We start from the raw sequence: 13,574 nt of genomic DNA on the forward strand, positions 1-13,574 counted from the left end.
ATACAGCTCTGTGTTTAGTACAGGATTTGTTGAGGGGAGTGCAGACTGGATTGCAGTTCCACTTGTCCATGATTGGGTTCCTTTCTTTAGTACCACAGATAAAACTCCACAGGGTAACCCTGCCTAGGAGCCTAGAAGGATCCTGAATACACATGCATTGGCCAACCCACGCATGTGCACACATGGAACGCATCCTGGTGGCACCAGACAACTTCTCTCCCCAGTTCAGGATATGTTGGCCAATATTCTCTTACCGCGTAACCTTCTGTCTTCTTCTGGCACCATTTCAGCAGAGCATTGCGCTTGGAGCCACCATATTCTCTGGCCAAAGCAGTCAGGGGGTCTCTCCGTTCCACACTAGTTAGAAAGAATAGCACACAGTAAAGAGAAGATGCTAATTTTTATAACCTTAAGTGATACACAAAGAAGTAACTGGAAAAGCAAAAGCCTAGGTTTATACAGCAAGACGCTCAAGAAACAACAAATCAGTCACATTAATAACATATTTTTAAATTGTGACATATATATAACACATCACATTTGCCATCTCAATATATTTGCATGTATAGTTCAGTGACATTGGTTACATGTATCAGGTTGTTAACATTGTCCACTTCTAAATTTTCCATCACCTTTAACAGAAAATCAATAACTCCTAGTTTAATCTCTCCCTCACGTCTGCTCTTGGGAATCATGAGTAAACTTTGGTCTCTCTGTATCTGCTTATTCTAATTCCTGTGCAGGGAACCTCCTGAATCTGGAAGACAGCTATAGCACCAGAGGAGCAGCAGCAGAACCAGGAGCCAGAGAATGAAACAGATGGATGGACTTCACAACCCACGGAGCAAATAAAGCTGTGTGCTTTTGTGCAGGAGGCTGGCTGTCAAGTGGGTGCTTCTGGACACTTACTTCAGGGAGCTGGGTTTGCTGACCCACAGAGATTAAGCTGAATGCCTTCAGACTGAAACTTAGAGCAAAGTGGCATACCCTTTGGGCATTTATTAGCAGACTTGCCAGAACTTTGTAACAAGTCCAAATAAACACCTTAACCCTGAGCATTTCCCAATGGCATCATAACTTAATAATTTCCTTAAGAGACTCTTTAATCATGAATTTTGTCTGTGAGTTCTGCATAGCCTTTGCAATGGATATTAGAACCTACACAGGTAAAGAGGAAAACAACAACAACAACAACAACAACCACCCAAACTCTGCCATTGAGTTGATGCCAACTCTGAGCAACCCTCTGGGACAGGTGAAATTGCTCTGTGGATGTCCCAGACTGTACCTCTTTGTGGGAGTAGAAAACTCCATCTTTCTCCCATGGAGTGGCTAGTGATATGAACTGCTGACCTTGCAGTTAGCAGCCCAATGCTTAACCACTATGCCACCAAGGCTCCTAGAGAGGTGGAGAATATGAAGACATTACAATAATCATAATCCTCATTTTCGTAGGCTGGCAGACGGGTGGGTAGCCAGATGAGCCTCCACTGTATTGCTAATCTTTACATGTATATTAGTATTATTTCATCAGGGTTAAGAGTTGGCCGAAACTAAAAGGCTTTAAACCCATCAGCCGTTCCACGAGAGAACAATGAAGCTGTCCGCTTCTGTAAAGATGTACAGCCTTGGTTCTATTTTGTTCCAGAGAGTCTGTGAGTCAGAACTGTTTTGGATCCATCCAATATTTAGTAAAAAATATATTTTAAATAGAGTAATAGGATAATTCTAGACCTCAGCAGTATGAATTACGGTAGAAAGATTTTAAGACTATCATTTCACACTTGAATTTAAGTTTCTGTTGTATGATTTGATGACTGTGTTTCCTGGCATGTGGCCAATCTGTTAACACAAGTCAAGTTTGTTGTGGCCAAAGTTAGGTGACTTTGCCTGTGTTTACTATACTCAGCCTTATTTTATTTTAGAGTCAAATTTCTGGAAAATGAGAGAAACTAAAATGATTTGGAAAAGATTTTCAGAATAAATAGATGCCAGTCTTCCATCAATGTTCTTGAAAAAATAATAAAGCTAATTAGTAGGAAGACCAAAATAATAATAATGAATAATAATGATCTTTCAAAGTAAGTAATTTCTAGTCACTTGTTTATCTCACTTACATGACCATAAAATCAAAATAATTTTAACTTTTTATCATGAACAGTTTAATATGGCATACTGATATATATGTAGCACTTTGTTGTGTTTTTTTTTTTAGCATGCAAAAAAGAGTCATTTCAGAATTGCACCAATTAGAATCCCTAAAACTTACTTTAATTACTTAAATTTCTTGCACATCAACAAGATTCAAATATCAGCTATACCCAGAGATATAATAAGGGCTGAATTTATTCAGTTTTATAAATCCCTTTATAATACTCATCATAGTGGTAGCTATAACATTTATTAAAGCCATTCCTCCTAAAGGTGTATATTTATCTACTTATGCATCTGTATTTTTGAGTGAAATGCTATCTGTGTAACACAATACAAAGGGCTGAGAAAGATGCCCAAATATAAGCACAATTTATTATTCAATTCGTGCCTAACAGAAACAAAGACGGGTGCACTCCACAACAGTTAGTAGCACGACAAAGCAGTACAAGAATTAAATACCAAAATGAGTGAAAAACGTCGAAGTCATATCAGTGCCACCAGGAGTTAAGCTGAAACCTAGTAGAAGGTTTGGCCTTGAAAGAGAGTTAAAATTTAGGAGGATAACATGACAATAGAAAGGCAGTTCAGGCCAGAACTTGCAAGCAAAGACTTGTAGTTAAAAGTGCTCACATTATATTGAGGAGGCTAGAATTAAAGCCTGCTTTTAAAACTCCTTTTAGATGGAATGAAGAGCTAGGGATGTTGGCAGGTGAGTTGGGGTGTGGCTAACTCCTGGGACATTTAGAAGGCCGGGTGCACACACCAACCAGTCCAAGGAGACACACTGTTGATGTCAAATGATGAGGTGGGTAACAAATCCCATTCCACCTGCCAACTGCGTCCTATGGAAATCTCAGCTTCCCTTCTCTGTTTAGACCCCAGGCCCACACAGCCCTTCATTCTAGCCCTAGCCACACAGGCTAGAACAGTGGGTATTAGCTACAACCTCAGGAGTCCAGAACTTGTGCACTTCAGCCCAGGGAGCAACCCCTAAATTCACTGGAATGAATTTCAGATGTCACAGGAAACACCATACCTGGCATAATGGCTTTAATATAACAACCACAAAAGGACTAAAAGAGGCATATAGGATGATACCTGGGTCCCAGTGCAACGCGGCCATTTCTCTCTCCCAGGCCTCGTCACTAACCAGGAAGTTCCAGCTGAGCCTCGGGGTTCAAGGCTCTTGTTGGCCTCATCATGTGGCCATGACAGATGATATCACGTCTCCTGAGGTTTTACCAGCTTTGAACTGCTGGCCTCTTGGTGCACCCAGTCTCCACTCATTGGTCTCAAGTGTGGTCCAACTTGAACGAACCAAGAGCAAAGACCAAAGTGCTTTCTGCAAGGTGATTTCACTCCTTATACCAGGATAAAGAATCTGGATCTAAGTGCGGACAGCAGTTCTGAGAGGGTGGAGAGCAAGATGCACTCAATGTTTTAGAAGTCTAACCCACAGAGAAACAGGAAAGAGAGCAAAGAGGAGACAGATGTTCAGGGGTCTGGGAGACCAGGTGCACTGAAAAGGGAAGAGGTGGCAGGGGCCTAAGGCTAAAGATAGGCTCTTTGTGAGCAGCCTGGCTGGTTTCTCTCTCTCTCTCTCTCTCTCTCTCTCTCTCTCTTCCATCACTGCCAAAGTTCTCTTTCAACAATAACTTCAAAATGCCTCTCTAAATCCTCCTCACATGCCACAGTTTTCTGATGGACTATCCTTAAAAAAGCAGGAGCCTAATTTTATAGAACACTTTTGAAAAAACAAAACAATCCCACAAATGTACTGCTTCCCCGTTGCTTTGCCAAAATAAGTATCAGTCTTTTACCTTGGGTTGGAAGATCATTCACAATATGGTTCCAAATTGCTTTTCTATCTGTGGTATCCCAGGCATATGTCCAACAAATTCTGATTGACAAGCTAAAGTATATATGCCAGGTCCTTACTCTCATGAAGGCCCGTCCGGTGTAGTCAAACAATTCCAGCCACGATTCAGTGAACTTGGTATGATAACGTCGCCCCAATCCCACCAGCCTCCAGCAAAAATGATACTTCTTTCCCCTGGTCTTCATGATCCAACTAGGAACCCCCAAGTACTTTGATCATACTGTTTTTATGACCCTTCATCCTACTTTTAAGGGGCTCTTGTGGTGTACTTGGGTACATTTTGGACTGCTAACTATGAGGTCGGTGGTTCAAATCCACCCTTTGGTCCATGGGAGAAAGCTGAGGCTTTCTGCTTAAGTAAAGATTTATAGCCTTGGAAACCCACAAAGGCAGTTCTACTCTGTCCTACAGGGCTGCTCTGAATCGGAATCAACTTGATGATAATGAGTTCTTTTTCTTTCTTTTTTTTTGTGGTGAACCCATTTTGCATAATGCTACACAGTTTAGTGCCTTCCCATGAGACTCTTTAAAGACAGGTACTGCATCGTAACTGCATTCCTTCGGGAATCATTTATAGGATGACCACAAGTTAAAACAGAGGAAAGAATAAAAAATTGTCAGTTCCATGCTTTTCTGATGTCTTACTGTTTAATTGATACCTGAGTTTGCTTTGCGGTTTCAGCGCCCTGGTGGAAGTGCTCAGCAGCCTTGCGTTCCCGAAACCCAGAGACGAGGGTCTGCTCAGTGATTCAAGGGAAGGACTCTTTCGGAGGTAAGAGTCTGGTTTCAGGTCCTCGGCCCTTCCTTTTAGAAGATCTGTGGGAACAGCAGACAATATAATCACTCATGCTTGAAGAAAAGAATCTTCATTCGTCATCACAATTTATTCTCAGGCACACGCTAATACTACATCAGGCTTCAAAAGTACTGTTACACATAGTTTGTGGATTTAAAAAAATGCAAATAGGGACATAGAGTTTTCCAGCCAGGATTCTCCAGGCAAAAGTGACCATATAATTGAATGAGAGAAAGATGAGGCTTTCTACTTCCACAAACAGTTGTAGTCTTGGAAACCCACAGGGGCAGTTTCCCTGTCCTATAAAGTCACTAGGTCAGAACTGACTCGATGGCAGTGAGTTTGAGTGGCCAATGAGAGGATCCCCGGTTGCACAGTGGTTAAGCACTTCACTGCTAACCAAAAGCTCCATAGTTCAAATCCATCAGCTCCTCTGCCGGAGAAAGAGGTAGAAGGCTGCCTCTGTAATGCTTTTCTAGCCTTTACAGCAGTTCTGCCCTGTACTATCGGGTCACAATGAATTGGAATCAACTTGAGGTCAACTGGCTTTGTTAGTGTCCAATATTGGGGCAGTAGTGGTCCAGGGGTAAAATTCTCACCTCCCATACTGGAAACCTAGGTTTGATTCTCGATCTGTGTACATCATGCTCTCTCAACACCTTTCAGTGGAGGCTTGCATATTTCTATGAAGATGACCAGGTTTCAGTGGACTTTCAGACTAACACAGGCCAGAAGAAAGGCCCAATGATCTACACCTGAAAACCAGACAATGAAAACCTTATGGATCAAAAGCTCTGATCCACCACGGATTGTGGTGGTGGTGCCAGAGTGGGCAGCATTTCATTCCATTCATTGTGCCTGGGGTTCCCACGGGTCGGGCAGCTAAAGCAACAACAAAGAAGAATTGATGTCTTTGAATTGTGGTATTAGAGAAGAATATTAAATTATACCCTGGACTGCCAGAAGAATGAGTAAATCTATTTTGGAGGACGTCCAACCAGAATACTACTTAGAAGCCAGGTTGGCAAGAATTTGTCTCATGTACTATATTTCTATTTTTAAAAGTTCTATTCTTTAAAAATTTTTTTTTTCATTGTGAATTAGGTGAAGGCTTACAGAGCAGATCATCCGTTTTACATTGGGCAGTTCAAATATATTTTGTTTCAACTCATGCACTGCAGTTCCCTCAACGTACCACCACCACTTGTCCTACTTCCTCCCTGCGTTTCCTGTTTCCCTCCCTCCTTCTTTCCTAACCCTTCAAACGTAGAGAACTATGCTATGCTCTTGACCTTGGTTTCTTTCAAGACTTTGGTTCTGTTCATCCAGGCCCATTAACTCATTCTCTCAAGGTGTTTGGTTCCATCTAAGAAGTTTTCATAACTTTGCCCTTTGTATGCTGTACCACATGCATGTATATATTTACAGCAAAGGTGAATAGATATTATACGGTACTTCTTCTGTGAAAAAAATATATATATGGACACACGCCTACTCCCTTCGACACTTGTTCAGCCTGCATGTCTACGCAAGTACTTACTTGGAGATCAGCACTATTGCTGAACTCTTACAAACCATCCAGTGTCTTGCAGACACATGCTGTGTTTATAATAAACCCATACATGCATGAAGTAGAATACTAGTAGCATAACTTTTTAACTTACCCTCATACACAAGGTCATTGTGAGTCACAATCAATACCTAGTAACAAAAACATTTATCCCCTCCCCTGCCTCTGGTAACCACTAATACATTTTGCTCTCTATACCTTTGCCAATTCTTGCCTTTGTTATATATGAAAGCTCATATAATATTTGACCTCTTTTGATAGACCTATTTCATTCTGCATAATATCTGCAAGCTGCATTCATATTGTAGCATGCATCATTACTTCACTTCTCTCATTGGCTAAGCAGTAGTACTGTATGTCTGTACCAATGTGGTACATCCATTCATCCACTGACGGGCCTTTCGGCTGTGCCTTCTTCTGGCTGTTGTGACTACTGCTGTCATGATCACTGGTGTACAGTATCTGTTCCAGTTGCTTTCAAGTCATTTGGGTTAGGGCCTAGGAGTAGAATGGCAGGGTCTTATGGTCGTTCTACTTTTAATGTTTTGAGGAACTGTCACATTGTTTGCTATAATGGCTATACCATTTTAATTCTCTCCAGCAATTGGATAAGGGTTCTAATTTCTCTTCATCTTTGCTAAATATTTGCTATTCTCTGTTTTCACATTTATTTTATTAAGAATGAAATGATATTTCATGGTTGTTTTGATTTGCATGTCTCTGGTAGCTAATGATGTTGAGCATCTTTCCATTTAAAAGCCTTCTTTTTTGGTGAAATGTCTATTTGAGTCCTTTGTCCATTTTTGTGATTGGGTTAATTGCATTTTTATGGTTGTCAAAGTTTTATACAAGTTCTGGTGATTAGATTCTTATCAGAGATTTGGTTTCTGAAGCTACTCTCTGTCAGTAGACTGTCTTTCATTTTCTAGTACAGTCGCTTGAAGAACAAAAGGTTTTCACTTTTATGACATCCCACTTATTTATTTTGCCTTTTGCTGTTTGTACTTTATCATCTAATAAGATAACTGATTGCTAAAAGCTAAGCCCAACAGCTTTGCCCTGCATTTTCAGAAACTTTTATGGTTTTACTTCTTATTCAGACCCTTGATCTGCATTTTGCACTTGTTTTTATGTATGGTATGATGCATGAGTGCTGCTTCACTTTTCTGCATATGGTAATAAAATTTCCCCAGCATTATTTACTGATGAGCCTCTTCTTAACCCTTTGACTAGAGTTGGCATCCTTGTAAAAAAATCAGTTGACCATCGATGTGTGGGTTGATTTCTGAACTCTTAGTTCTTTTCCATTGGTCTGTGTCTATTTTCATATCAGTGCTGCTTTGATAGCTCTGAAATGGGTTTGAGATCAGTAAGTATGAGTTTTTCCACTTTTTTCTTTTCTTTCAGCTTTGTGTTAATTGGTGGAGCCTTTTGACATTCTATATAAAGTTGAGGAATGGTTTTACCATTTCTGTAAAGAAAATTGTTTGAATTTTTATTGGGATTATGTTGACTGTTTTGAGTAATAGTGACACCTTAACAGCATATAATCCATGAACACAGAACAATTTATTTACATCTTCTTAACCTCTTTTAGCAGAGTTTTATAATCCACATAGTAAATGATAGATCCCTTGTGAAGTTTAATCCTAGATATTTTATTCTGTTATATGCTATTATAAACAGAATCATTCATCTAACTTCCCTTTCCAGATTCTCATTGCTAATATATAGAAACACAGATAATTTTGGCTTGTTGGTCGTAGACCCTGCAACTTTGCTAAATCCCTATTAGCTCTACAAAGCTTCAATTGAACAGGTTTGTATTTTCTACATAGGATCATGCCATCCAGTCTGTATACCTTTTCTTTCTTTTTATTGTTTGGTATAAAGACAGGACTTCTGGCTAAGATAGCTCATGAAAGACTGACCAGAAGTGATGAGCAGGGACCCTTGTCTTACCCTCACCTTCAAGAGAAGAACTCTCAGTGTTTCTCCATGAAGTTTCATGTAGCTCAAAAGCTCTCCATATATGCTCTGGATCACTCACATTGACGGTGTCCCTTCTAATGCAAGCTTCTTGAGTTTTCATCAAGAAAGAGTGTTGTATTTTATCAATCTTTTTCAAATGTTGAAAGGTGCACTGTATTCCTGAAATAAATCCCTGTTGGTCATGGTGTCTGATTCATTTAATATACTGTTGGCCTCTGTTTGCTAGTATTGTGTTAAGAAATTTTGCATCTACGAGGGGGCTTCAAGAAGTTTGTGGAAAAGTGAAATGGGAAGATAATGGATTTTTTTCTATGAATTTTTTGGAGCACCTCATTAGTATATTCACAAAGGATATTTCTGTTTTCTTGTGGTGTCTGTCTTGTTTTGGTATCCAGGTTATAATTTTGTTTCATAGACTGAATCATGGAGCATTCCTTCTCTAGTTTTTATACCGGATTGGTGCCAATTCTCTAAATTTCGTACATGTCTTTGGTGAAGCCAAAGTCTAGGATTTTTTGTGTATGTGTGGAAGTTTTCCGGTCACTCGTTCAATCTCTTCAGCTATTACTGAGTTTGCTGACTCTTTTTGAGTCAGTTTGGATAGATTGTGTGCTCTGAAGAACATGCCCATTTCATCTAAGCTACCCAGTTTGTGGCTCCCTTGTTAATTATAATATTCTGTCATTTCTATAGGGCCAGTTGTAACATCTCCTCTTTGATTCCTTAATGGAATTATTTGTATCTTTTCTGTCTCTTTTCTGTCTTTGATAGACTAGCTAAAGTTTTGGCAATCTTATTGATGTTTTCAAAGAACCAACTTCTGGTTTTGTTGATTCTATTGCTTTTTATTTACTTATTACCACTCCAATCTTATTTTCTTTCTACTGGTAGGTTAAGGTTCAGTTTGATATTCTCTGTTTCGTTCCTCAAGTTGTAGGGTTTGACTGCTGATTTGAGATGTTTCTTCTTTTTTCGTGAAGGCATTTATTTCTGAGGTTTTCCCTTGTGTATTGCCTTTATTGAATCTGGTTAAATATGGGTATGCTGTACTTTCATTATAATTTGATACTAAGACATACGTGATTTCTTCCTTGACTCCATTGGTAGTTTAAAAGTGTTTTTTTCTTATTAAGGATATTGAGTTTATGTTAATGGTGGTGGAAGGCCTTGGGAAAGGATAGCAAGAATGGACCCGGAGTTTGAAGAACTTTTTCAACTGTATATGTATAAACTGCTGACATACAGTATGTTTTATTACATGTATTTTCACTAGACACATATGAAAAATCCACCAATTACCCGCTGCTGAAAACAAAAAAACAAAAAACAAACATGGTTTGAAATTTGTCATGAAAGAAGCTGAATCCTCCTTGAGGGGAGATATTTAAAGGACCACAAAATAATAAAATGGGAGAGAATTTTAGACTGACCAGAAGAAATTCAAGCTCACTGAATCTAGACTCGCTCAATGCCAAACAGTAGCTTAGCAATAAAGCAGAACCCATGGTCTCCACCTATTACACCAGAAATAGTCATGGAAGAAAACAATATTTGTACAGCTAATAGCCCTCAATTATGGGTAGAGTGAAGTTGGCACTAAGGATAATTAGTTCTAAAGAGCAGAGAATAACAGTGTTTGCATCACTAAAGAAAACAACAAAACAACAGTTTCTGCAGCTTCTGGTGACCTCAGTGTTTGTAAGGCTAGCCAGAAAGCAAGCAATTTTTTTCAATGCACAATCCTTTTTTATTATAGAAAATATAATCATCAAGGTAGACAGGTGCTTGGCAGGAGCAAAGGGATGGTAGTAAAAAAAACTATTTACTTCAGGGCAATAGCTGTTGTACTTTTAACTCAGTATTTATCTTGTCAATGAAAATAAAAGCTTCTATACACAAAAGGAAGCTTTAATGCTGATGGGACAGAGAGAAGAGGGCACAAATAATATGATCAAAAGCACTGCACCCATAACACTATGCACACAACCACGTGATTCCCTATTTTACATTATATAGCAGGTATACAAAATTCAAACCAGGAAGATTTTTGTTCAATCATTGTTTCTCTTCAATACTCTTTTTTGACCTTCCTTTTTCTCCCCTCCATAAAATACTCGGTTGGTACCTGACCTATTGGGTCTCAAACTCCAAACTCTCTTTTAATTTCTATCTCCATATATCCCTTCTCTGGGTTTACCTTATGTTTCTAATCTTAGACTGCTAAGAAATATAAGAATAAACCTGACCATGTTTGGCTGTGATCTAAAAGAAATACAGTTTGAATTTCTTATTTTTATTTAAACCATATTAAATAAATTTTGTTTTATACTTAGTAACAAAGTACAGGCAGTGTCTGGGCTATGAATCTCCAACTTACATAAAAGTTATAGCTACAAATCAACTTCTTAAGGTCTATAATATTAAAAATTCCAGGTATATACAATGACTTATAATAACCAACAGGTATAACTTTTCAACATGCATCAAAACATTGTTACTATTGTATTACTTTGTTAAAGATTTTTAGGGTGTCTGGAAATATTTCTTAATTTTTTTTGATAGAAAAGTATAATATGACAAACATTGAACTAAATGACATTAGATGAAAACGGTTCCAATTTATATAGAACTTAGACTTAAAGACATATTTAGAAAGAGAACTCTTTCATAATCTGGAGACGACCTGCATTTCTAGCTAAGTGATCTAGGTACTAAATCTCTGATTTTCTATACTTTCTAAAATACCTATTGCTCGTGAGATGACGGCAACTGCTGGTAACCTAACGTGTATCAGATTAGAACTTTCCTCCCTTGAGTTTTCAATGGACAACATTTTGAGCCGATCATCTGGCCTTTCTTCTGAGTCACCTCTGGGGAGACTTGAATCCTCAACCTTCTGTTTAGCAGCCAAGTGTGTTAACCATTTGCACCTGAATTACAGCTTAGACTCAGCACCAAGTCTGCAGAGAGGTGCGTTTTATAGTGATAGCCCTGAATCCATTTTTTAGTGTCCACATAGATTAAGCTTCCCCTGAATTCTTGCTCACCATTAATTGTGAATTAATGGTGAGAATAGTTTTCCCTCACGCAGAATGCATTAGAAAGTGGATTACTACAATCTACTAGCCAGTCCAGGGGTAGGGGCCGAGGCCTGACGACTTGCTCGGGTGTGTCTTGGATGGAACTTTGGTGCTGGGGTTCACATGCTCATGAATCATTCTGACTGCCTTGGTTGAATGGCCCTGAACCAGGCTTTTAAGTTCTTTCTGTCTTGGATAATATACGTGTCCCAAGTATGGTTCGTGGTTCCCTTCCGACTTCTGTAGTCTTTCATGCTACTGTGATATAATGATCTGCCTCCAGATATGATTTGTGACAGTTTCCCTTGCACTCCGATGTCTTACTGTAGCAGTTTTCTATAAAACCTTCGACGTCATGATGCCTTCTTGCTGATGGTCTCCCTAATCTGGTTGATGTGTCTTTGTCTGCCCTTTCCAAGACATAATACATGTGCCTTTATATATAATATTTGAATCTGGGGCCTCTTGGTGTACTGGTTTTTTGTTTTTTTTTTGGTGTACTGGTTTTGAGTTGGGCTGCAATCTGTTTGCTAGGCAGCTCGAAATCACTGGCAGCTCCTCATGAGAAATACTGGATCTTCTACTCCCATAAATAGTTACAGTCTTGGAAACCCGCAGGGGGTCCGCGATGAGTCAGTACTGACTCAAAGGCAGCGAGTTTGGTTTAGTGTTTTGTGCTTTACAACACATCACCCGGGAACTCCATCTTTCCAAAGGGTGCTAGTAAATAATTGATACAGTGTTCTATTTATTTATCCTTGTTTCCTCAGTAACAGGATATGTATAAATGACATCTTAAAGATATACCACAGGTAACCTAAACATGCTACCAGGCCGAAAGTGTTCTGGGTGTGTGAATTATAGAGCAGAGGGCAGCAGGTAAGAGGATGATGACAGTACGTATTGTTACGGTGCTTAGTGCATATCAGGTATTATTCTACATGCTTTTTGTGTGTTCCCATGCAAGAGTTCTATGACATGGTTTAGACACGAGGAAACCATAGCACAGAGGAGACTAACTGGGTCACCGTCATAAGGGGCAGTATCAAGACTCACACCCAAGCAGTCAAACTCTGGAGCTACTGCCCCTCGGCTATGAGCATAGAGCGCTGGCACAAGTGGAACTGTGGCACGGTAAGAATCCTGTGACCACAGCCCCTTCTTTGTCAGGCTTTGACTAGGAAAATACGGCATAACCACAGAATGGAGAGCTCATCCAAAGGCGAAGATATCACTAAGAAAGGCCTATTTTAGGAACTGTGGGAGTAATAAACATTCACACCCAGATTACGTTCTTAAAATAGTTCATTTTCTTTGTTTTTTAAGAGATTGGAAGATAGTCTTGAAATTCATTAAAAAGAGAAAAAGAGGAACAAAGCTTGGTGTTTCTCCTCACTATGTGCACTCTGAGAAGCATGGCTGGCAGAGTACACTTCTATTTCCCCCTCTGCCTGAACCGCTAGGATGTCATGTCCGTAACAGATACACTGCCAGGTTGAAATGGCTTTGAATAAACGTCGCCAATTAAATTTCTAATACGCAAAGAAAAGGGGCAACGGTTAGCCCGGCAAGGAAATAAGCTGAAAGTCCTTCGTCGTTCAGGTGATTTACCTGAGAAGGGAAGGTCGGGTAGATCCAGGCGCGGAGTTACTCCTTTGCTTGCTGGCCGCAGGCTGCTGTACGCTGAATGCCTCTGTAATGACCAAAGGAACCAGCATGGGTGAACTTGTAGTTAAGGAAAGCACAGACCCAGGTATACATTTATAACAGTTCCCACACACATTAGAACCAAGGGGCTCTTTTAAAATAATGTAATTATTTAATAGATAATGAACAGCATGGGCAGGTCCTCCAAAGGAATATAGAAGGCATACTGTGAAAAGTGTCTTCTCTTCCACGACTATCACCTAGTGAATTTTCTTCCCAGGACTAGTCATTATTAATCAGCTTATAAGTGCCCTTCTTAAAATATTCTGTGGATGTATATTTAGGGATATGTTTTAAAATATTATTTTTTAGGAACACATTATTTTTTTGGAATTACGAAGTCTGACAAGTGATCCAAATTAGTGGTGAGTGAGGAGGGTCTAGGAAGCCTGGTAC

General features: G+C 39.4%; 1 protein-coding gene across 1 annotated transcript in view; it reads right to left on the reverse strand.

The window, feature by feature from the left end:
- Positions 1 to 13,574, reverse strand: part of SPECC1 (sperm antigen with calponin homology and coiled-coil domains 1) — a 369,887-nt gene that overhangs the window by 80,775 nt on the left and 275,538 nt on the right. Inside the window, exons 10-12 of the mRNA XM_045293384.1 lie at positions 13,083 to 13,164; positions 4,693 to 4,849; positions 255 to 357 (exon numbers count right to left, since the gene is read on the reverse strand). Coding sequence (XP_045149319.1) covers positions 255 to 357; positions 4,693 to 4,849; positions 13,083 to 13,164 — 342 coding nt within the window. The remainder of the gene's footprint in view (positions 1 to 254; positions 358 to 4,692; positions 4,850 to 13,082; positions 13,165 to 13,574) is intronic.

This window comes from Echinops telfairi, unplaced genomic scaffold (assembly GCF_000313985.2).
Source record: "Echinops telfairi isolate 266 unplaced genomic scaffold, ASM31398v2 ScPeMD7_2010;HRSCAF=2546, whole genome shotgun sequence".
Lineage (NCBI taxonomy): Eukaryota > Metazoa > Chordata > Mammalia > Afrosoricida > Tenrecidae > Echinops > Echinops telfairi.